Source organism: Falco rusticolus, chromosome 9 (genome assembly GCF_015220075.1).
Source record: "Falco rusticolus isolate bFalRus1 chromosome 9, bFalRus1.pri, whole genome shotgun sequence".
NCBI classification, from domain to species: Eukaryota; Metazoa; Chordata; class Aves; order Falconiformes; family Falconidae; genus Falco; species Falco rusticolus.
Genome location: NC_051195.1, coordinates 45,285,606 through 45,310,786, shown reverse-complemented (window position 1 = coordinate 45,310,786; position 25,181 = coordinate 45,285,606). Strand labels below are relative to the sequence as shown.

General features: G+C 49.7%; 1 protein-coding gene across 4 annotated transcripts in view; it reads right to left on the bottom strand.

Moving 5' to 3' along the window:
- The window catches only part of RGS3 (regulator of G protein signaling 3), an 85,225-nt gene that overhangs the window by 30,498 nt on the left and 29,546 nt on the right, over positions 1–25,181 (bottom strand). For all 4 annotated transcript variants that reach the window (XM_037400564.1, XM_037400563.1, XM_037400565.1 and 1 more), the window contains 4 exons: positions 23,280–23,470; positions 21,632–21,715; positions 13,787–13,898; positions 8,397–8,437 (listed from right to left, as the gene is read on the bottom strand). In XM_037400564.1, coding sequence (XP_037256461.1) covers positions 8,397–8,437; positions 13,787–13,898; positions 21,632–21,715; positions 23,280–23,470 — 428 coding nt within the window. The remainder of the gene's footprint in view (positions 1–8,396; positions 8,438–13,786; positions 13,899–21,631; positions 21,716–23,279; positions 23,471–25,181) is intronic.

The window sequence follows — 25,181 nt, the reverse complement described above, 5'->3', positions numbered from 1 at the left end:
GATCAGGAGAGGCACCAAGACAGCAAAGTGGACCTGCTGCTTCGTGGTGCTCCAACTCACCCCAGGCCCATCAGAACCTGTTGCACTCAGAAGCTGCTGCTAAGGAGTGAAAAAATGGAAAAGTGATGCCACAAGAGGACTGCATCGTGGCACAGCCTGAAGGATGCTAAGCCTCCAGGAGGAAAAGCCAGCCAGAAGAGCCTTTTCCACCCACTTTGGAGCAGCCAGAAAGGACACAGGGCTTGGTTTGATTTTGCAGGCCAGCAGGTTGTCCTTAAGTGGCTCATCAGAAAACAGCCTTTACAGGAATCCCCAGCCCTGAGACTAGCCAGGCACGGAGCTCCCGGTGCAAACACCGCTCTGGCAAGCAGACATCAGGTCCACCACCTTCCCGTTCTGCAAACGCCCTTTCCTCTCAGCCAAGAGATCTCAGAGCTGAGCAGCCCCAGCAACAGTAACACCAAGCTTATCCACCTGCTGCAAACAGGGCCCCAATATTATCCATCCCTCTTCCCCCAGCACAGCCCCAAAGAGGGCAAGCTCTAGCCTGTGCAACCAACCCCAGGGAACAGCAGTTCCTCTCCAAAAACACCGGCTGGCTCCTGGACCTTTTAAAATCTCTCCAGTACTGTAACTGCATGTCAGCTCTTCTATCTGCCAACATCTGGGAAATGTGATCACAGAATTAAAGCCGGGGGGAAAAAATTAGGAACTTCTGCTCCAAAAAGCACATTCCATGGTCATCTCAAAACTCAGATTCAGGTTGAATTGTGTAAAGATTCACAAAACCAGGGAAGCAGAGTGCCCCTGTTTATCTTTCTCCAACCAGGACACGAGCACTCCCTGCTCTGCCCAAAGAGACCTGAACTGGGAGCTGTCACCACCCAGGAGCTGCTGCCCTGTCACCAGGCCATGGGTTATACCAAGCAGGGGCTTCTGCTACTGGTGTCGTTCCACATCATCTAACCTGGGTAAATACATGCTGGCAGAGGAGACAGAGCCCAGGGGTCTGTCTGCACAGAGCAGCAGCCTGGCGGCCAGGTCCAGAGCCATTGCTTTGCATGCTCTGGCTGCAGGAGAGCGCTGGCTTGAACCAGAAGAATGTTTCAGTTGCAGCTGAAATTTGGGGCATGTCATGGGGATGCCGAGTAGGGCTGCATTTCAGGAATTTGGGATAATCTGCCCACAGGTTCACATCACAACATCCTTCAGAAGCACTTTTCAAAATGTTGGCTGTCTTGGTCTAATGTTGTCTCGCTGCGCCTGCTGTTCAGGCGTCACACATGGAGAAACTCACAGGCTGGGACCTGCCATCCTTTGGATGGAGGTTAATGGAAACCTCTGTTCAGGAAGGAATTTAGCTGTTGCTGTATGCATGACTTGGCAGAGGGATTGAGCACGTGCAGATTGAGCGCCCGGCTTTCATGTGAGCTGGGTCACTCAAGCTGATGTATGCTGGTGCACTGCAGCACAGGAGACAGCCTCACTTGGTGAACCTCTCCAGCACCCCAGAAATGAGCCACTGCTTGCGAGACACAGAGGAAACAAAGGAAATGTCAGAGAGCAGGAAAGGATTTCTCATCTGGTAACATCTCCTGACCATCACCAGCAGAGCGGCTGGAGGAGAGGGAGTCCCCCCTTAGGCTGAGTAGGACTGGGAACAGGAAGAGAAAGGCAAAGGAACACATTTCACATTCTCTCAGTGTGCTTCAGATTCATGGAATAAAACTGGAGAGAGCAAGGCAGCAAGGAGTGCATCTAGATTTGCTCTACTTGAAGTCCTTAGTCCCAGCACTTCTAGGCTGTCTGCAGTGCCTGCTCCACCACAGCCCAGAGGATCTTCCACCTTACTGCAGTACAACAAGCCCATCTGACAAATAACAGCCCACAAATCTCATAAATATAATCTCTTTTCCTATTACCAATTAGAGGAAATTGAGATACAATTTCAGCAGAGCACATAGTCCACTTCACAGACAAATACTCATCTCTTTTACCTTCTCCCATCCTGCATGCATCACCCAGCGCCAGCTGATGCTTGATTTTCTCCTACCAGGAAGTTAAACCCCAGCTATACTCCCACCCTGCAGTACTCTGGCATCTGCAGAGCGACCGTCACAGCGCAGAATTCAGGATTTTTTGTTCCAGCGAGGCTGAGGGACTCCTAAATCGCTAATCTTTTCTGTAAGGTGGCTGCGGTTAAACCCTTCCTGCAGCGAGTTGTGTCAGGGGCTCGCAAACCATGGCTTTAGGCCAGCACTACCTGGGGGTCAGAGCTGGGCACAGCTCTCGGCTCCAGGTCTCGTCACAGTTTTGAGGTTTTCTGAGCTTGTGTCTCTAAACCGGCCTTTTTTGGTCATTGCATTTGGTGGGTATTTTCTCATATTTAAGCACCAAAAGTATAGATGGAGCATTTGAAAAGGAAGGATCAAGACATCTTGCAGGCTGCTGAAGCCCCGCCAAGGAGCAGAGTAACTGGGATGGGGGGGTACACCACAACAGCAGAGCCCAACCCGGGGCACCAGATCCTCCTTAATACTGGGAAAAAGGAAAAGGGGAACAACTTCCTTCGCTTTAGCCCCCTGCCAAAACCATCCCATTTTGGTTGGAAACCAATTCGAAATGCAAGTCTTCTGGCTATCACTTTGGGGTCAGAGAACAGAGGAACAGAAAGTTGACTGAATCCCAAACTTTTATCATTACTGATGCTGTTTTTCTGCCACAGGAGCTCACAGCTGCAGATTATCCCTCCTCCAACAAGCCTTTCTCAGTCACTTCTGACCCTCACAAATCTGTGTGTACAGTCCTCTTTTCCCCACGATCACATAAAAGCACATTCATCAGCTTTCACCCACCTTAACAACTAACCCCCCCTGCTTTATCACTGAACTATCCACTTATCATCTCCTACTTCCCCAAATTTCAAGTCATATGCAAGCTTTATCAGGCATGATTTGTTGTTTTCAACCCTGTCAATGATGACTGACTGCAATTAAGCAAGAGCCTGGCTTCCCAAGTCCTCCCTGGCAGAGCAATACTCACAGAACACGATGTTGAGGTTTCAGACAAGACTTTTTAACTATTTTTTAAGCACCACAGCAACTTCCTCTCTCTCAAGGTTTTCAGGCCAAGTGTTGTGTCACATCAAGCTAAGTGCCTGTGAGGATGTCTGCTCTGGTTGTGCTCCATCTGTACTCTTTATCTCTCCTTCATTAATAATTACTTTTTAAGTACTTTACTAAACAAATTTGTGGTAGCTGCTCACTCGGTTGCGTAGGTTTGATGTCACCCCCTGGCCAACCCTTTTGCCCTTTTCCCCATCACCAAGCTATCTGCCTAAGTGCCCTCTAGATTTGGCAGGACAAAAAAAGCTCCTTTCGAACTCTTCTGATGACATGTTCAGAACAGCTGACTTCAGAATTACCCAGGTGTACAATATCTGCCATGTCACAGCATGTCCCTGAGCCTTACAGTCCCCCATACCATCAGTAAATTGCTTTTCCAGCACTCAGATTTGCTGCGTGGAGGCAGGAACCTCGGTTCTCCCTGCTCTTTCCCTCTGGGAAAAGAAACACACAATGACACATCCCTAAGGGCATTAAATTAGCAAGGCTCACTCCTGGCAGGGACACAGAACACTGGGAAATTAACTCTCCTAAGGAGCAAGCCACAACATCCCCAGTGAAACCTGGAGTTAAGCACATTTACACAAGCTACAGTATTGCCTGTGGTCCAGTTTAAAGAACATTCCTCCAAAGCATACTCTTGCCAGCAGCCAGGACACAGCTTGAGGATGCAAATAGGAGCAGTGCCCATGTGGGACCCTATGGGTGCAGGGACATGTCCACATAGGGCCAGGGTACAGGGTGATGGTGGGGCAAGGGGAGGACAGTGTAATTTCTCTGACACTTGGCCAAAGGATCTCCCACGAAGAGTTAGGATGCTCATCTCCAAAGCAAATCAAGATCAAGCATAGATTTGCAGCATTAATTTGCTTGGGTAGTTAAGTGTGCCCATCACAGCAGGCCAGGAATTTGCTACTGGAAAGATTTTCTGTTGAAGCAGTTTCCCAAGAAAAACTCCGGTGCCTGCAGATGAAAACTTCTAGCGAAACAGATCAATTTTGCAGTGCTTTTCAAATTAAAAACTTACCGAGCTATTTGATCTAAAGTCAATTTGGTCTGAATATGTTGGGTTGGAATCAAAACCTTCTAACAATGCAATAAAACACTGGTCTGCAGTTTCCTATCAGTAGGATATTTCCGGAGCAGGGAAGGGTGTGAATACAGCCCTGGACCACAATCACATCTCTGGACTGGCTCCCTGCGAGGCCATCGATTCCCGCCACGCAGCAATTGTTTTCTTCTGACAGGTTTTACACATGTCATCACAGGAGTTGTATGACGCTGCAGGGAATGGCATGTGAGCAGGGGAGAAACAGGGCCAAACACCCACACTCCAAATTCTCTAGGGTGCAGAAATGTGAGCCCACACTGAATCAGCCCAAAGCTTTCACAGGCAGGGTCTGTTCAACTGACTTTAAATTGTTTCATTTGGATCTAAAACACTGAAATGAAACATATACTAGACGGGGTTTGCATGCATTGGTAGTACTTTTTCACATACCAGCTGGCAAACAGAAAAATTAGACAAGCTTCCAGATACACATAGTACTCCTCAGGTGCAAAGGTACCACCTTCACTTCCAAAATCTTGGCTTGCTTATGAGTTGGGACTATCACAGGTACCCCACGGCCACCACAAGAGCGAAACCACCAAGAATGGACAGATGAGTGAATAACCTTCCTCTGTTTCTGCACTCTTTCCAACACCAACCTCTACTCAGCCCTGCCCTTCCAGGAGGCCACATGCCCCCCCAGGACTGGGGCCACCTGCACTCAGGACCTCCAAGTACTGCAATCCACATGCCAAAGAGCCTGTAAAATAAACACTCTTCTGCTGTAACCTACACCGGGCTATAAAGATTACTGTTTGCTATCTGACTGTAAATAACCAGAATGCACAGGACTTAAACCATGTGGAGTGATTTATTCACACGTGATTACACAGGATGACTAGCAGTAGCTTTTTTATGGCACTCCCGTTTCCCTGAAGGTTGGAATTTTCTGTCTTGTTTAAAAGAAATTAAGCAACTCACAGACATCGAAGCACACTTGTGTTATGGATCACGCCAGATGCAAATGCAAAAATGTGACCTTATGGGTTAGAACATTACTCACAAAACCTTCTAATGAGAAGGAGCAGGAGATGGCAGCTCAAGGCCTTGGTTAAGAGCTTTTCTTGCAGTGAACGCAAACTCAGTCTGGCCCCGTGGGCTCCCTTTCAACTCACAGCAACAGTAAATGCATTACTGTTCATTGCAGATGATTTGTGGGTAAGAAACACCAGTATGAGAGCTTCCACCAGCCTCCCAGGCCTCGTCACGGCAGCACAACGGGGATGTGTCTGCCCATATCACGGTGACAGAAGAGCTCCGATAATGACGACCACCAGACCCCCCAGACCCATCACCTGCACCCCAGAGAGGACCAGCCGGCAGAGCTGAGCCAGCAAAAGGCTCCCAGCAGGGTAAAGTGCTGCTGGCCAGCCCAGGGATGGAGCACCGGCTGCAAACAGCAGGACAGGAGCACGTCAGGGTGGGGAGAGACCTCTCAGAGTGACTGAGACAAAAAAGCCATGTCCACACAAACATCCTTCCCTTATGCAGACTTACACAAAGCCTTCTAGCTGCCACAAGAAGTCACAGGGGTGGGCAGTGGGACAGACACATCTGCCAGCAGGACCCTGCACGAGGCACTGCTGCACCACATCACTGCGACCCCGGGGGTGTCACACTGTGCCAGCACCAGCACTCTGCCAGGGATACCCTCCTGAGCATCGCCCCAACTCCCGGCAGCCTGAGCGCAGCCCCAAGCAGGGCCACCCCCTCGTGGGAAGCTGTCCTTGCAAAGGGAAACCGTCTTGTTCCCACAGTTGGGAAGGAGGCTGAGCCTTGCACTAGGGCAAAAGGAGGTCACACAGCTGGGAGCGTGGCACCCAGGGCCGCCAAGGCTTAAAACCTCCTGGTGACACCCCAGCAACCCTGTAACTAAAGTTTTGCTCCTGAAAAGTGAATGCAAAGAAGAAAAGAGAGATGACCTGAAGGTGACTCTTCTTAGCTTCCCTGCAGGAAGAGGATGCTTAGATGCTCCCAGGCTGGTTCCCACAATGGCATCCCATCATTTAAGAAGAGCCAGTCTCCACCCACCTAAGGTCCACCTCCACTGAGGACAGTCCATTGAGCCACACAACCCCTGGCACTGCAGAAGTGAGAGGCTGCTGTTCTTATGCTTTAACCACGAGCCTGGTCGCCCACTCCATGTGGCTCTCAGGACTGCAGATCACTGTTTCCCAGAAGAGCAGCCGTGGGGAAGTCAGGAGGACACCATCCTGCCCTGGCTCACTGCTGACTCACAGGCACGTCCCCCTCTCTGTGCCTCAGCTTCCACTTTTGCACAAAAACTGCCCATTGCTGGAGAGTCTGATGAGATTTACTGCTGGAAGTGCACGGTCCCCTTAACCTTGATGCCAGCTTCTATCTGTTTCTACCTGTGCTATGTACTCACAGCGCACACAAAAAGCCACCTTCTCCCTTTCCTTACACAAAGGCCCAGCCAAACCAGGCAGCTGGAGAATCGCCTCCTCACAGGCAGACCTCACATCAGCCTGATCTCCCCGGCTCGGCACAGACCACTAGCCTCAAAGCAACCCCGTGGGGTCTGGGAGGGAAGAAGTGGCACTGGGGACACCCTGCCCGGCAGGGTGCTGCCTTTGAGTCAGGGGCTGCCCCCACGTCACCTGAAAGTGTGGGCTGGCACAGTGCAGGGTGAAGCAGCCACTCCTGGGGTACAAGCATGTGGCAGTCCTGCCGGTCACCGATGGTTGGGAAGCTCCCACTCCCCTTGTAACCTGCTCCAAAATGCCCCAGTGAAACAGGAGGAACAAGACAAGGTTTGCAGAATTCCATGAGCCTGGCCATGCCAGACCTGCTGTCCTCTGTGGGGGAGCGTGCATGTAGGAAAGCAATTGTTTCACATTTTCTATTCAACTCCTACACTCCAACCAGAATGGATGTCACAGATCCCCATCACCACAGCTGTTAGAGCCGTTTAAGACCCTCAGAAGAAAGCTAAGCACTTCATTACATCTTGACAAAGACAAGCCTTCACCTCTCAAGATGTCTTGAAACACAGCCAGCACTCACTTCTACTAGTCACTTCTACTTATGGCCCAAAGCTTCTAAATTAAATGTCAGGCTCTGAATGCATTTTTCCAAATGCTTGAGAAAACGCCAGAGTGCCTCATCCCGCTGCTGTTGGGATGTCGCTGATGAACACCCATCGCAACCTTTCTGAGTCATGGCACAGGATTAGCTGGGTAGGGCACAAGCACTGAGCAAGCCCCTGAGGAAGAAATAGAGGAGACAAGGAAGGAACAAGAGGGAAACGGGAGAGAGAACTTGTCAGCCTGTGGTTATGCAGCAAGTCATGCTTTGGCCCAAATCCCAGCCACTCAAGGTGAACAACCTTCTTTCTGAACATTTTCATCCAACTTTCACAATAGCTTATTATTTCATGGTGCTGCTGAGCAATGTTTGCCTTTCTCCTCTGCGCCCTGGGGATCTTTCCCAGATCCAGATTTCCACCTCTGAAAATACAAGGCCTTGAAACCAGGAACACAGTAAAGTCACTTGAAAAGGAAAAAAAAGCCGCAGCATTCAATGATTAGTTAGGTCCAGTCACCGTGAACCAATTTCGCAGTCTCCTCGGCTGCTTCACGACACAACTGTAATTGTGCCAATATCTGAGTGATTCCAAGTAATTCCAAAAGATTTTAAATGCTCTGTTTAGAACATCTAGCTCTGTACCAGCCACACACATTTTCAGAGCTATGCTTATGTGTTTTTTAGATTGAGCTTCCTTCTTTTATTTGAGGGCTTCAAACCTGGGTGCTTGAAGACAAGAAAAGCAAGTTGCCTAAAAAATAAAGACAAAACAGTTGGCAAGGAAACCTGCCCCAGGGCAAAAAGAGTCCCAAGGTAAAACACAAGTGAAATGCCCTGAGGAAGATCCACCTGCTGCACACAGGGGGAAGGGAAAAAGCAAACCTGTCTCAGTGTCGCCCAGCCTCCCTGTTCACAGATCCTTTTTAGTAGCTTCTTACTAATATATTCTAGCTAGGGCTGTTATGTTTCCTTTCCAGAGCTCTGGCAAATTAATTAAAAAGGAAGTTAAAAACAGCCCATTCAGTGCTCCTTGCCCCAGCAGAAAGAATCAGAGCTGTTAGTACGTGTTCAGCCCCCACTAGAAAGTTAATTTGGAAAACAGCACCACTCACCTCTGCAAGGTAAAGGATGCAGAATTTCCGATCTTCTGAACCTACAAAGAAGAAAAAACAGGATCAAAATTAAGCTACAATTGCATTTCTGCAAGCAGAGCCACTGGCAGAGGAATTGGCTAAGAGACAGCGTTTAATGAATATTTATTGTTCTCATCCTACAGTACCAGGCTGTGATCTGGGAGTGATGTATGCTGCATCTGCAGGGGCCATGCGCTGGGCAGGCTGCATCGCATGGTATCTTGCATGGAATCACCAGATTATCATGGATTCTCCTTTGGGTTTTCCCTTTCGGAAAAAGGTTTGTTTCATTCAAAGGCCACATGCAAGCTCTTCTGCTCAACCTGCTGTGGCACATGCAGTCCAAACCCTTCCTGGGGGCTGCAGAGGCCCCGCAGTGCCCACACTGCCATCCTGGACACCGGGGTTGGGTCTCTCCCATCTCACCTCTGTGGACACTTTGCTCCCAGGGCGACTAACCAGAGCAGCTCCTGTTCCTACAGCCTTGCTCATTCCCAGCTTCTCGACCCAAGCCTTTGGCAAGGCTGGTGGTAGCTCTGGCTAGCGCTGTCTGTCCCAGCCTCCATTAGTGCCAGCGGTTGAGGTCAGTGCCTCTCCAAGGATTTGGAGACGAATCCCAGGTCAATGCTTCAACACGAGGCAGGAGGAAGAGCTCATCCTGCTCCATCAGGCTGAGGGCAAACTCCCCAAGCTCCCACCAGCATGGCATTGCCCAGGAAACCTGCCCAAGGGACTTCCACAGCTTTGAGAAAGGAGATGGTGCTGGAGGCAATGCAATGACCAACGTTGCAATCCCCATCTTGCTAAACCATGGAGCAGTCTCATCTTGCTGCCAGCTATCCTGCTGCAGCTCCACCAGGCTGGTTTCCGTAGGCCTAGCCTTCCCCATACCCAACAAAAAGGCATTCCTGAACATGTGCCCTGGCCTTTGATCCCTGCTGGTAAGACACGAGTGTCTGCAGCCCCAAGGGAAGCCAGCTCCTGGCATACATCAGCCTCACGGGAGGACATGAAACTCTCACAGGGCAGGGCCACCTCAACCCTGAAGCAGGACATCCCACCTCCCGGAGCCAGCTCGCTCCTTCACACCAGCATGCCCTGCACCAGCTTTGCCCGTGGTAGCATGCAGCACCACCGGGTTGCAGCTTTCATAACCCTTTTAATGATGTTATCTCTGCCATGAGATCAGATCCATAGTCCGGGCACGGCCGCAGATCCTATTCAAGCAGTGTCAGCACAAGCTCTGCTTCATTTCAACAGCCTGAGCTGCGCTAACGATGGGAACAGACACCGTACGGTGGTGGAAACACCCTGTTCCCCAGAGGAAAGCAATTCTTCTGCCGCAAGCAGCAGCTCAAATGTCAAGCTAAGAGCTGTGACCCACCAAGGGACTCAGACGCCTCTTGAGTCACTCCATGAGCTATGCGAAACCCATGAAGAAGTGAATGGCCTGGAGACATTTCCTGGATGCCTCTTCCAGCTGCCCTTTGGGGGATTGCAGGGCTGCCTCCTCTGCCAGCTTCACTTTTAATGCACGTCGCAAGATATGGGCTGGAACATCACTACCGGGCCACCAGAACACCATGCCACAGCAGCTGTGGAGCCCAGCACCACGAGGAGCACTGCTGCCGACCTCTCGGATGACTGGCTGCCCAGTCCAGCAGCTGGGCTTGAGCCAGTGGCGATCTCCAGCGAGGCACAAGGGGAGGCAGGAGAGTGATGGTAGAGCCAGGACGAGCAGACCCAAGTGCAGATTTCAGCACAAACCAAGTTTGCCAGGATTTCTTCCACTGGGGCTTCTTCCAGTCTCCAGAGGATCAGGCTGGAGCACTGCAGGCTGCTGTGCCCAGGAGCCACAAGCCACACAAGGTGCTCTGTTCATCTCCTGCACTGTGGATCACAGAGGCCATGAAGAGACAAGGAGAGAAGCACAACCTCACACCGAGGAGGCAGCAGCCAGCTGTCTGGGCTAACCTGCAGCTCCGTTCCCCATGTGGTGCTACATTTGCACCTTTTTGGACAGCAGAACGGCACATACTCTCAGCCAAATTCAGTGAAATGCTAAAAGGAACTAAGGAGGAGAACAAAAAATTCGCTTGAAGATATTTTAGTTTCTTCCTGATGTGTGGTGACGGGGACTGGCTTGGCTTTCACAGTAACTTGAGCTGTGAACTGTCCCTGCCCCAGGGCTGGGCTGCTGTGTGTGCACAGCACAGACAAGAGGAGGGTGTGAGTTTTGTGGGGACATGCCCCCCTCTCCAGCTAAGCCTCGTCCCACACATCCATGTTGATGCACAGGGCAGGCTCTTACACAGCTCCCAGCACAGCAGCAGCGTTCAGTGCCCCCCTGGCTCTGCCCACTGCCCTGCGCAACCCAAGGAAAACACCCACTGCTTGCAGGATTTGGGCGGCGTGTGCCAGGCATTGGGTCAAAAAGGTGGGAAAAAAGGGAAGCTGGTCGTGCTCCTTTCCACAGCCGTCTTTGCACGGTCCAGGGGACCATGGCAATGCCCACAGCAGGGGCTGGTACCCTGTTCCCCAGCCTCTCGCATCTGCTCAGCAGGGCCAGGACTGTGTTCAGCACCCAAAGAGGAGCTCGCAGGGCAGGGTGCTGTGGGCCCCTGGGGGCGTGGGGAGAGACGAAGGCTGTTGTTTACATCCAAACCTGGCTGCTGAGAGGGGACAAGCCTGTCAGCCCATGGTGCATGTCCCCAGGCAGGTGTGGCTGGGTGCAAGCCCTTGGTGCTTCACAGCATTCTTGGAGCAGCAGGGAGCATCTGTGGCAGGGCAGGAGGCCCATAAATCACACTCTTGGCCTCTGGCTATCTCAGAGCTGTTTGCTCCAAGATATGGCGGGTAGAGATGTCACGGACAGCAAAGCAGCACATGGAAAGTCCTTGTTGGCAGGATCCCAGCTGGGGATGGGGCTCACAGCCTGGGTGTCCTCATTCCAGCTGCAAAACAGGAGCGCTCTTCTTTGTCCCAACGCTGAGTGCACCCACCCAGGGGGTCCAGGATCCCAGTGAGGCAGTGACCTTCGTGTGGAAATTCCCACAGTATCTAGTGAGGAAGCCAGTCCTGTCGCACTGGAAACATTGGCTGGTGTGGTGCTCATCAGCCATGCTCAGCTTCTAAAGCAGGAAGACAAAGCATTGTAAAGCAGATTATACTGATTTGGTTTCGCACAGTGCAGCAAGCAGCAGAAACAGGAAACATCACAATGGTCTTCAGTGTACCGGAGATGTCTCAATTGTTATACTCAGCAATACGCCTGTTCCTATTAATGTGCCATTCAGTTATTTAGGAGACCAACAGAAAATCCCTGCCAAAAGGGACTGACATCTTTTTTGCTTGTTCCACCCGCCTTTGAAGCAGCCCTGCCCAAACCAGGAGGGTGAGCTGCCTGAAAACAGACTGAGCTGGATTCCCCACGCCTGGGGGGCGGTTCAGCACTGCAGGGAGAAACATCCCCTTTGGAGAGGCTTGTTAAGCTCTTCCAGATGTGATCCAGCCAAGTTATTGTGGCAACGAGGAAATAAGTGGTAGAAAACTGCTCACGAAATCCAACTGCTGTGCCCGAGGTTAGAAGGTGCATTCCTGTGCCGAGCTGCAAATTGACCTTCATGCTCAGAGCCAGGACCAGCGCCGGGGAAGCTGTTTTCTTCAAGGAGGTGAACATGAGCAGGGTTACTAGACAGCCTCTGAGAGCAGCCAGGAGTGGCACGCGCGCGCACTCCAGGAGCAGACGCTGACCAACAAGCACTTCAACAAGGAACAATTTCTTTTGTCCGTTTCTTAGAAATAAGCAGCGCTGAGAACAAACTCAACAAACCCCAGGGAAGCTTCAATGGCTTTTCTAAATGGCTCATGGCATGGTGCCCCATGTCCCTCACTGTGTTTCTGCCCCCACCAAATAGGTCAGTGAATTAATCTGGGACCAGACTCATGGTTGCAAATGGGAAATAACAACTGACAGGCAGCCTATGGTGTCTAGTACAGCATTGCAGACCCCCAGCACTGAAGCTCACTACAACATGGGGCACATGAAGAGACACAGGTCATCCACAGAGCTCACAGCTCAGCTGGGGAAAGTCATGGGAAGTGACAAAATTGATCTAGAAACTCATCCCTTCGGAGATGCAGCCCAGATCTAGATTAATGCCTTTTAGTCAGGGCCATGGGGCTGCATAAAGACATCAAGTCATATAGTTACAGAGTAATTTGGGTTGGAAGGGGCTGCTCTCATGGCCTCTGGAGTCCAAGGCCCTGCTGAAAGCGCTCAGATCAAAAGGGTGCTCAGGGCTGTTGAGTCTGAACATCTCCAGGGATGGAGATCCCACAGCCTCTCTGGGCAACTTAATATTTGACCAACCTCACCCTAGAAAAGTTTTTCCTTATATGTAATTACAGTTTCCCGTACCAGGTCCCAGGCCGGTGACACCTGCTGCCTGGGCTTGAGTTGGAGCCAGGCGACCAGCCCCACGCTGATGCAGTCGGACAACCGTACACAAAACAAGACCATAAAAGTGACTGCACCAAAGAAGAAACAAGGTGGGACTGGGCCCAGGGCCAAGAAGTGGCTCTACCATAGCAAATAGGATGTGGTAGAGCAATTTGCTTGTTCCTCTTTTGACCCTGAGTAGCTAAAGGCCATCTTTTGTACAGCCCCAGCATTTCAACTTCAAATAACTGATTTCAAGTCCCCCCCTGCCCTAGAAGCCCTCTCTGAGCCCTCAGCTGGATGTGAGAGCCCAGCCAAGGTGAAGAGCATACGGGCATGGTCCACAGCCTCCTACCAAAGCCAGGATTTGCTCTTTCCTCACCAGTGGGGCATGCACAGGGGAGGAATGGTAATGCAGGGGAAAACTGTGGGCAGCTGAAAGGAGAAGTCACAAAGTAAAGGTCAGTGGGGCTTAGCCATACTCCCTTGGAGACAACCTCTGAACTCTGTTGAGGCACCATGGGGGAAACCTCAAGACTTCACTTCCCTTTCTCAGCCTCGGCAAGCCCCTGCTGTAGGCAGTGTAACACCAGCAAGGGGAACAGCACAGGACAGCAAGACCCTGGGGAATGCCAGCCCAAAATACCCAAGAGATGCACCCAAAATGCCCTGGAAAGTCTACCTGAGTGCCCCTGAGGTGTCCCAGGAGAGAGAGCTCCCAGGGACTGGGTTAATGCAGGGATGGGAAGGGTGATGCTGGCCCTGCAGCCCAAGGAAGGATGATCTGGCAGCACCAGTTGGATGGTACTGTCACATATTGGAAGCAATGGGGATAGTGGGGTGCTATCCTGCTGCTGGCCAGAAATCTTTATAGCTAGCAGCCCAGAAAATGCCCCAAATGTCTCCAGGTGCTGCTGCAGACACTCACCCTCCTGCAGCTTGACACTCTGCAGGTAAAGAGGGTTCCTCAGCACGTTGCAGCGCCCAGGCTCGTCCTCCTTGGTGAAGAGCAGCAGGTCGGAGTAGACAAAGAGGGTCACCTGGAAGCACAAGAGCAGCAAAGAAGAAACTATAAGGAATTAATCTCTTGGCACCAAGACAGCGTCCTGGAAAAGTCCTCCACCCTGGGGAGACACACCAGTCATGACAGGCAGTCCAGGCACTCCTTCCCAAAGGGGCTGCTTGCTGCTACACCCCTTGGGGTGCTCCCAGCAAGTTTTGGATGAAGCTCCCCCCTATTGGCAGCCACCTACCAAGGCTTGTGGAGTCCCACAACGAGAGGGATAAACCTGCCCAACAGTTTAACACCACACAAACACACCCTCTCTGCTCTCTCATGTCACTTCCCATTTACATAAGTTATAAATCAGAGGAGCAGGAGGAGGGAATAAGTTGCCGACTAATCCCAGCACACTGTAGAAGCTGCAACCCAAAAAGCAAATGCGATATCCCTGAACACACTCATGAAGGAGCTTCTCACTCTCCTCAGTGCTCCCTTTGAGAAAAATAACAGTTTGGCTTTCACAGCAGAACCCGTGAGAGCAGTTGCAGGGAACAAACTTGACACCTTAAAACCACGCTGACGGGTGGAAAGCAAACACTGAAACAAGTGTCTGCCCAACTCTGTGCCTGGGCAGTGACCCAAGTATCCTAGAAGCTGGGAGCTACTCCAGAGCAGTGGTAAGTGCTCACAACTCAAAAGATATATTTTGTGCTGCTTCTGTCTCTTGCCTGAAGTCTCTACTTCAATCAGTACAGATTAGTGTGTGAGCTTCTCCACTGCACTGGAGATCCTGGACCCAGATGCCTACCAGGGCTGAGCAGCTTGGTGCAATCACTATGCCAGAAGCCAAGTTTTGAGCCTGTCCTGCTCTCCAGCAGAAGCTGGGGGCATGCAGCAAAGCACAGAAGATGCTAGGAAACAGCTGCAATACGCCAGTGGGCATACTGGATGCCACACCTTCTGCAGACTGCCAAACCATGCACTGCTTTCAGCACAGGATGCAGCATGTGGGCACATGGCTGCTTTTAACCCTCCTTGGGATGCTCCCAAAAACCTCCCACAGCAAAAGGAAAGCTGCTTTGCAACACTGAGCAACAGCAACAAAGGTTTTGTGGTCTTTTAGGAACCTTTTGCAAAAGCACAAATCAACCCAGCATTCCAGGGGCTTATTAGGAGCTAGCACTGCTGCCACCACCAAGTCACCCTTTGAAAGGTGACTTTGCTCTGGACAGGGACTGAGTCACTGTTTACAGGGACACTGCCAGTACAGTTTGTCTCCATGCCCAGCAGCTGATGGACACATGTCAGGAGGATGCCAAGCTGGGTAACAGTTTAATCGCATCGTGGCGAGTCCCACATCAGCGCAGCAGCATCTGGCTTTAAAACCAAAATCAAGCCCTTGCCACAAGATTTCTCCTTCCTGTGCAAATTCGTTTTTGTGGGATTCTTAATAAGCACAAAGCTAGTGGCATAGCTTTAATGGACAATGAAACTAGGGAGTGTCTGGTTTTCTCTGTATTATTTGGAAAATCCCTTCCTCTGCTCTCAACACACTGTTGGCTTAGTACCCACGTTCACCCTCTTCATTACTTCTGACCTTATTATTAATACAAGGAATAACGAAGTACAAACTGCACTATAAACTTTACCCCATGTCCCTCTTGGGCCAAAAGGTAACTTTTCTGGGATGGCACCAGATATGTCCCAAGTCCCTTAGCCTCAAAGAAGATGAGGGATTTTGAGAATAGTAACTCAAAGTCAAGGAGATAAAAGCATGATCAGCAAGCAGTCATGCTGGAAATAGAAGATAAAAAATTAAGACCTACTACACACAGAAGTTTAAAGGGTGGAAGAAAGATTAGAAGGATCAGCAGGAAACAAAATATACCACCTCAAACCCAAGCAGATTTAAATAAAGAATCATGGACACAGAAATATACAAGAAGTATTTACAGGTAACATTGTGCTTCTATGGGAAGATGGGACTGACTGAATTGAGGATGTAGAGAAGGTAAAAGCGCAGCAGTGTGGGTTATGTAGGAGCGTCTCCATTAGATGCTGCTTCCAGGAAGACAGTTGATTTTAGAGCAGCTCCACACAAAACGGTTTATAGAGGCCCCTCTGCTCCTCCAAGTTGCTGGGGGAAGAAATGAAGGTGTCCCTTCCACCCGCACAACCAGAGCCTGCCACAAGCGCTCCAGCAGACCCTGCTTGCAGAGGTGGGAGTGGGACTGGCTCTGTGAAGCAGAGCACCTACCCCACCTGCAGAGCTGAGCACGGGAAATTCAAATCATGGATGACCCTAAGGCAGCAGCCAGCAGGTATAAGAGGGGAGAGCCGTAGTGAATAATCTGGAGCTCTGCCTAAGGTTGCCATCACACCGCCAACAAGCTGTAACATGTCTCTAACAGCGCTTTGCAAACAGATCTGGTATGTACCATGAAAAATCACAGGGCTCATAAAAGCGAAAGAGCAAACAAAAAAGAAACACAGTGCTTGAATTCATCCAGGCAAGACACAGAATCCACCAGAGCTGCTTCTCAGAGAGTCAAAGCATATTGTATATTTCCCAGAACTAATTTCCTACCCCAAAATCAGAAATCAAACAACTGACACAATGAAAGGACTCCTCTGAAAACAGAGATAGGCACACCTCTGGTATTACTAGAGTAACCAAGGCCACATGGCAGTGGTCACACAGACCTTTTAGGAGGATGTGAATAGATTTTATGGGGATGGGGGTGGGATGGGAAATGTTTGTAGAGGTTGACACCGATGTCTTGGACACTGTTCATCTGGGTGTGCTCTGCACCACGGCAAACAGCAAAGCCTCTTCTGCTGATAGATTGGACTGACTACAGACTATAACTGGCAAAGCATTGTTACAGGAGGAAGGGGCACGTTTACAGTGTTTCCTAAAAGAAAAGAAGAGAAAATGAAAGCCAGGAGGGGAGGTGGAAAGCACTGGTCCCCAAGATGAGAACAGGAGATCAACAGGACTGCTACAGAGCTCCACTGCAGGAAGGAGGAAATGATAACCACACCTTGTAAAGCAAAATATGGTAGCAAAAACATGAAAAGGTGCCCAGAAATTAAGCCTTGCAGACAAAGTACCTTCACATCCAAGCTTAAGAATAGTTAACTCTCTTCCTAACCCCATCCTCTTCTGCTCATCTACGCAGAGAGAGCCACCACCACTTCAGTTACGGCAGGGAGGAGTTTGCACATTGCAACTGCAGCAGTACATCAGCAGAGACACTGGCAAAATGGATCAGTGCGAACTCTGCCTGCTTGTCCCAGTGCTCGGCAGGAAAAGCCTGAGCTAGCAGATGTGTTCTGAGACACTGCCCTCTCTCTCTCTCTAAGCAATAGTCTTTTAGCCATGCCTAGCAAAACAGAGGAAGCTGAGGAAGCAGAGTGGAGCAGAGGCAGGTCTTTCAGGACAGAGCTTTCAGTTGCCAACGGAGAACATGGTGATGTTCACCTGTATGGCTGGCCAGACAACGCTGCCTGCAGATGACCAAAGGAATCCTGTAATCCTTGTCAGGGAGCTCTTAAGACAGGTATCCACCCCTAGGATCAAGCCACACACATTTTCTATTTACCAGTACTGGATTCTTCTCCAGAAGAACTGGGTGCCACCCCAGAAGAGAAACTGCAGTGATACCAGTATGAGGGTTGTATTTGCAGAGTTCACGTGCCCCCATTCATTCAGTTGAGCTAAATGGATGAAGATTTCTTAATCTTCCTCATTTTTTTCAGATCTTGATTTATCCTTATAGCCCTCTTGTGAGACCATCAAAATTCTCAGCATCCTCTATGACACAGACGTCACCGTTGGACTCACCAAACCAAGAATGATGCAGCTCCCCACATACAAGGTGATAACACCCTGTCACTTCTACTCAGTGCTCCCCTGATCATATGCTTCAAAGTCATAGCTTTCTTGGCTACAGCTCTGCATGGGCAGTTACTCAGTTTTCACAGGGACCAGAGCAATAGGTGAACACGATTAAAAGTAATCCACTTGCCACAGCATCATACATTAGCATCTCAGTCATCTGAGCCCCAGACTAAACAGAGAAGCAGTCTAGGCTTTGCAGATGGGGTAGGTGCACATACACCGGCATGGAACTTCAGAGATGGGCATGAACTTCCCAGGACAGGGAAACTTTACCACCCTTCAGTGATACACTAAAGTCTTTGAGTCATTGCTTTGCATGCTGCAGCCCTAACTCTCTAAGCATGACCTGCTCCTTTGCTCCTGGATTTTTACTTCTACATGTATCCAGATTAAATGCATGCTCTCCGAGATCTCTCAGCAGTCTTTTAGCCCGCAATACATTTACCCTGTTTTACCACCTCATACATTCTTTTCTGCCAAGATTATTGGCAAGGAATTTATACACCCAGGAAGGAGTTTATAGGCTCAGCTAGACCTTGATGAAGATACACCACCACGCTGGCCAAAAGGCAATCCATGGTGAGGGCTTTAGCTGTCAACCTTGAACCTCACCTTGGCTTACCTGAATCAAAGGCTCTTCTACCATGAACATCAGGGGAGAACATGCACTGAAGACCTCAAGGGGTCACACATCTACCCTCAAACACTAGCATAAGCAGTGGCTACGCAGATGGGGAAATGGTGTAAAAAATGAGGATATTAAGAGGCAGCGATGAAGGGACAGAGTAAGTGGGACTGGTGTGGTGGAGGGAGGAGGTAAGTGCAGGTTTCTGGTATTCTCATGCAAATGAAAGTATCTAAAAAAGGCTGAAAACAATATCTTGAAACATATATGCCAGAGAGTAGGGTTTTGGTCAAGCCACTGTGTTGGCCAAACTCAGTCACCCACTGAAACAGGAGCTGGCAACCCTGTCCCAGGCCAGGAGTGCCAGGAACTTGCAGTGCAACACTTGGGATGAGAGAGAAAAGCCTCTTGCTCTGTAGAGAAAAGAGAATAAAACCTGGGCACCCCAGTCCAAGTCCTCCAGACTCCTGGCAGAGCTGGAGGGCTTTCAGAGTTCAAGCAAGGATCATCCTGATCTGCAGGCCCTGCTGGGATGGCAGAAAAAGAGAGAGGAGAAGGGAGTAAGCATAGCCCATGCTGTGAAGGTACCACAGGGCTTGGAAAGTTGCCTCCAGGTACATTAGAGACAGACTGACAAGGACAAAGCCCATGTTCAGCACCTTGTGCACAATCGCCTGATCACACTGGTTCCTCTGGCACTCCACAGGCTGGAGGGATTTCAGAAGACCATAAAAGTGGGAATTGCAACAAAGTCTAGACAGGATGTGATTAAGGCCTGAATAAGGATTGCCCCAGAGGTAAGGTCAGGGAAAGGACAGATCCTGGCAAGCCTCCAGGGAGATAGGTTGGCTCCTTCAGGAGATGCGAGAGAGTTTGCTCAGCGATCAGGATGCAGTGCCTGATGTGGAACCTGCCAAGGGGAAAGGATTCTGGGTTCTGAAGGAAAAAGAAAAGATGGGGGGGGGGAAAAAAGGAAACAGGACCTCCATCTTCAGCCCCTGCACATGGGCCCTCCTCTCTCAAGCCACTTAACCAAAGCAGAATAACATGCAGAAGACAGTCCTGCAAACCACAGAGGCAGTGGTCCAGTTTGAGAAAGGCTGGGTGGGAAGAGCAGTGGGAAAGTGGAAAACCACATGGAAGAAAGGACTGATCAGAAACAAGACAGCCTCTGTTCGGGCAGCAGAGAAGGCTGGAGAGGGAGTGAGCTCAAGTCCAGCGAAAAGAGAAGTCGGAGCCCTTCTGTGCCAGGGGAAGCTCCATTGTGTCCAGGCCATTTTAGGTCTCGCTACCCTCAGAAGCTTAGGCTCTTTTATGTCACAGCCCACCAGGACCAAAGCAGACACCCTTGCTCCACTGGGGAAGGGCACTCTCTGGCTTTCCAGAGAGACCTGCATTGATTCCTTGAAGCTCTGCAAAGCCTGACATGACCCTGTGACACACTACAGACATGAGAAAGCCCTTCCCCCGAGGCATGGCTGATGTCCCAGTGCCGTTACCTAAAACTGTCAGCTTCCAGCAATTTGGGGCTCAGCACCACACCTGGGTTCACATCAAGGGAAAGACTCCTGCCTTCAAAGCAGATACTGTCACGTGCTTGTTCCCATTCATTGCTTCTGTTTTTTCACTATGCTTAGTCACAACCCTTTGCCTTGCCCCTCTGCCAGGCTTACACAGACATCACAGCCTCAAGGCACCATGGTTCTCAAACGCTGTCTCACATTCCTGGCCAGCGTACAGCATCCTGCCCTTTCCTGGCATCAGCTCCAACCAGGAAATCCTCTTCCAGCCTCACGCTCATCTGTAGGGCATCGTAAGCAAAAAAAAAAAAAAAAAAAAAAAAAAAAAAAAAAGAGTCCTTTCCCTGAGACGTCCTCCTTCTGATCCTGTCCATGGCCGAGTCTCTGAAATGGCCAATATGGCCATTTGGAGACAGAGCAGCACACCTTCAAATGTGTGTGGAGGCGCTCCACCACCTAAACATGAACACCTCCCCATCCACGCTCATGCTCTACCCAGGCTGCAAATAGCATTAGTGATTCACCATTATCCCACATTTGGCTACTACTACAGACCTCTGAGTCTGACCTGAAAGCAAGCAACTCCAAACCACCCAGGAGAAGCATCCTGACTTCAAGCTGGCCACCATATTTCCAAGCCATCGACCACAGCTGTGCTACACAGCCATGTTTTTAACTCATTTTCATTCTTGCAGGTGCTTTGAAGACCCTGAGCAGCAAAGAACAGGAGGACAGACAGAGGAAGAGTTTTATTTACAAACCAGTGCCAAGTTTCCTAATTGATCATGCAATTTTTCATGTACTTTGGGGAAAAAAAAAAAAAGTTATTCAAGTCAAAGCAAGGGATGAATTACACATTGAAAGCCAAAAAGGGAGAGTAGTCATTTAACACAATCTTGTACTGTTTTGCACAGGCCAGTGATATGACATGTCTCTGAGATTCTGCTGTCGACCAGCCAGAAGGTGTTACCCAGAAACCAAGATTAGTCAAGTAAAAATTCATTTATGACTCTATGAAGACGACACATTGTTCACTCCAACTAAATTCAAAACAAAATTCTTCTGTACAGCACGAGATTCTCTGAAAACGCCCCAAAAGAAACGGCAGTTCTCTCCAGCACTAGAAAGCACTGCACGAGCAGGCTCTCCCGCTGCCGTTTCCTCTGGCCCAGATTCCAGGGCTCTGCAGACTGTACAGTTGGATGCAAGTGAAGCCAGTTTGGATGTTGAAAGTCATCACATACAGGTTCAGCATGTAGCCAAAGCTTAGTTGTTTCCCCAGATTTTTAACAGCCTTCCAATAACATTGCAGAAAAGAAGCCGAAGTAAGAAAAAGGAGAGGCGTTTGGACATGTAACCTGTTTCAGGAACTCAATTTCTAAAAGCCCCTGTAACAAGTTCTCTGTCTAGTTCTCTAACCTGGCACAAAATATTCTTAAAGTCCCTCTTTCTGACTGTGCCGGTGGCCTCAGCTGCCGGGCTGTGACTGACGTTTGCCACGCAGTTTCTTCTTTGTGAGCGTGAAGACAAGAAAAAAAGATGATTTTTAGCAGAGAAGAACTCTGATATTTAGTTCATCCCATGATAAACTGACTACAAGTTTTTCCCAATATTGTATTACTATCAGTACTGCACAATAAAACATTTCCCTTCTAAATCTACTGTATAAGAGCACAGAAGAACACATTTAGAAAGTTCTGACAGCATGGGAAGAGCCTTACCTGTATAGTCCTGCTTCTGCTCTCATGAAGAAGCAGCTCCTCTGACAGAAGCAGTGTCCGGGCTGGGTTGCAAAGATCTAGCGGCTACATTTGAAGGCGGCGGGGGTGGGGGGGTGGGGGGAAGAAAAAAAAATAGAAAAAGAAAGAAACAGTCAAACCTTCCACTGGAAGTGTGGCTTGCCAGAATAACTTTCCGCCCACCAAACCCACTTTGTCTTCACTTCAAGCTGTAACTAATTTAGGGAGAAGCTACCCCACACTGAGCTCAAAAGGACAGAAAGTCCAGTTACACGATAAAAAGAAAGCCTTACACTTAACACCTACGTCAGACCCATCTATAAAAAGACAGCCAGCCACTTACCTCTTTGTACGTTAACTGTTCTGCACTGTGCAGGTTTATGGGCGCTTTTTAGCAGGAAACACAACCACAACAGTGGCACGTTAGGTTTTCACGTCCCTTAAGAATATTTGCTACCGAGTTTTAAACAGGACAGGTTCAGTTGTCCTGACTGCAGAACCAACCCTGCAAAACCAGCCCAGGATCTTCCCGAGCAGCATGGCTAGCAGGCACGCGAGGGGACCTCCACAGGGGCTTTGCAGTATGAGACAGCATAAAACATAAAAAGCCAGTTCCTGAAGTGGCAGAAACACCCCAGGCTTGATCTAAGACACAAGTTTTAGGAGTAAAGAGGCAGAGGTGCCAGTCATGTTCCTACCCAAAGGCAAACTGTGCACACAGCTGGGGCTGTGAACGCACTGGTGCCAACACGAACGGCCACCTGGGTGCTGTCAGGAAGGATGGAGGTGAGCATAAGCCTGCTCCCCAGCACCAGCCCAGCCCCACAGCTGTCTCCAGGCAGCCCACCGGCTCAGGCCGGGGTGACAGGTAACATGGATCATGGGTGTCAGCCCAAAGGAAAGCACCGGTCTGAGCTGACATGACAGGGCCATTGCTGGTAGCGGGGAGGCCAGATGGTTCCCCACAGTCTCAGAGATGAAGGTATCCATCAGTCATGTACTTAAACATACAGGATCAGATGAGGTTTTCTGGGGTTCTGACCACATGAAGGACAAAATGGAAGACACAAAGGTAGTTACAGCTACTACCGCCAAATCCAGAGCTAAGTTTTAAGAAAATGGTTTATGGAACTGGGGACTGAGAATGTCCTCTGTTAAGCCATTACTGCTCTGGAACCTTGCCCATGATTTCAGTGCTGGCCACCAGCTAAACTAAAAAAATCTTTGTTAGTATGCTATAATTAACAGCTCAAAGAACCCACAGGAAGAAACCATATTGGTCTTCAGTGACATAAAGTTGGTTGCTAAAGCCCAGAAGCTGGGTTACCTGACTCATGCAACTACCCGAGGACCAGATCTGAAAGTTGAGAAGGGAAAAAAACTCCAACAGAGAATCTCTTGGGCAGGGCACAATTCCCTTTGAGAAAGTACCCAACGCTCTGCTGAGTATAGCCAGCTCCAGAAGAAAGAGCTGAGGGTGACAGGGGATCCATGCATTCATGGTACATACTGCTGGAAAATACGGCATGACAGCCTGGACCCAACCTACAGCAGCAAGCTCTGATACAACCTGCTGTGCTGGGCGCTGGTTGCATCAGATCTGTAACACCTCGCTTCCAGCTGCGCTTACCTGCACAAAGACAGGGAACACCAGCACTTTGGGAGCCAGCGTCACATATGTGCCATAGCTGGAGTGTGGGATGTGTGGCCTCACTATGGTACAGTTCTGGTAGTTCCCGTAGCTCTTCATCGTCTGCACAGTCTTCATCAGCCTGGACTTTCTCCCAGACCCCATGTGTGATTTCCCTTTACATGCATTTCCTGGACCGACAGAGGAAGCAGAAGGAGACACAGAATCAGAAGAGAGCTCCTTTGGGACTGCCAGCTCGGTTCCTGCTCTCGCAGGCTGGAGGAGGGCACGTAAAGCCTAAGGGGAATAGCTGGAGCCAAGAGCAGCAGGGACATTCGTCACTCTGCTATCAAAGTTTCCCAGGGATTCACGAAATAACAACACTGACTTCATTTTTCCTAATGCAAAATGAGATGTCCCTTGACGTTTCTTTTCAAGAGCTACTTGCTTGCTGGACCAAGGACTTAACTGGATCACACCAGCAGCAAAAACCCACCTATACACATACAAACTAAAACCCAAGGAAGCCACAGCAAGCTCAGCTGCAGGCCAGCACATCTGTCTCTGGGTGCACACTGCCTTCTGCACAATTTATGAATACGGTACTTTGGAGGAAGAGATGTGGTACTGTTATATGCACCTCCCTATCCAGTACCGAAAGGATGAAATAAGAAATACAGAACAACCCCAAACATGACTTTAGAAGCATAGGAGTACCAAGGAGATTCCCACCATCAGGGAATACCTGCCTGCACCACTGAACCTTTCCCTTTCCAGGGAGGAGGAAACCATCTGTGACTAACTTAGGGTGGGGGAACACTGGAAAATTAAACCCTGGGACATTTTTATCCACACAGGCCCTCCTGCTCTAGCTTCTGGGCATGGGAGTTAGCAAAGGGCAGGAATTTCACACCAGGGGGTGCTGGGTGGTGGGTTAATCAGTTTCCAGAAGATACTTGGAGGTGTCAGAAAAAGGGACAGAAGTGATAAACACATTCATGCACATAGGATCAATCCATGCCTTTCCAAATCGCTCCCAGGGATGCAACAATTACTCAGATGCTGGGGTGTATTTATAAAGGATGACCTCATTCTGCATGAGGCTGGCACAACATCATCCACTGTTTTTCAGCATTACATTTTGGTGCTGGATAAAGTCTGAGCAGCCTGACTGGTTTTTCATTCTGTCCCTCTTCATTGCAGAAAGCTGTTATCCTCTTTCAAAGGAGGGATTACACAGAAGCTTTCCTTTGCAGCCTCCTACCTCAGCTGGTCAAGCAGAGCTATGACTTTTTCCAACAAGCCAACACCACCTACTCTGGCCAGTCTGCATCATCAGAGACATTAGGTGGTACGTCAAACCAATTGCAGAATCTCTCACATATTTGATAATCCTGTGATTAATTATTAACAGTTATCATTGTTCCCTGCTAGCTTCTGCGTGGGTGAGTCCTTCCTTCTCCTACGGGCAATTGCTGCTATATAGGATTTCTAAGTCCTTTCCCCCCAGCCTAGAGGAATGCCTTTGAATACATCCAGCAAGCTCCTATCAGCATTTTGTGTCACAAGCACAGGCATGGGACACAGAGTGCTCTGAAGATGCTTTGCCTGGACAGAAACCACCGTTTTCTCAGCACCAGCACAATGATGCTAGAGCATCGCAGTCTGCTGGGAGCTGGTGCCCATATGCACAACTGGCTGTGAGCAACTGGATGGTTTGGTGGGTGATCTGTTGGAGGCAGCAGTGCTAAGGATGGCTTTATGTGTCCTTCTCCCCACTCCCAGCACATGGAGCTGGGATGAGACCAACGCACAGGACCAGAACCAGAAAGGAGCTGCTGCCCAGCTGCCCACTGGGCTGCTCTGCTCTTAAGTGTGCTATTGGCAGCACGGCTGCTGAGG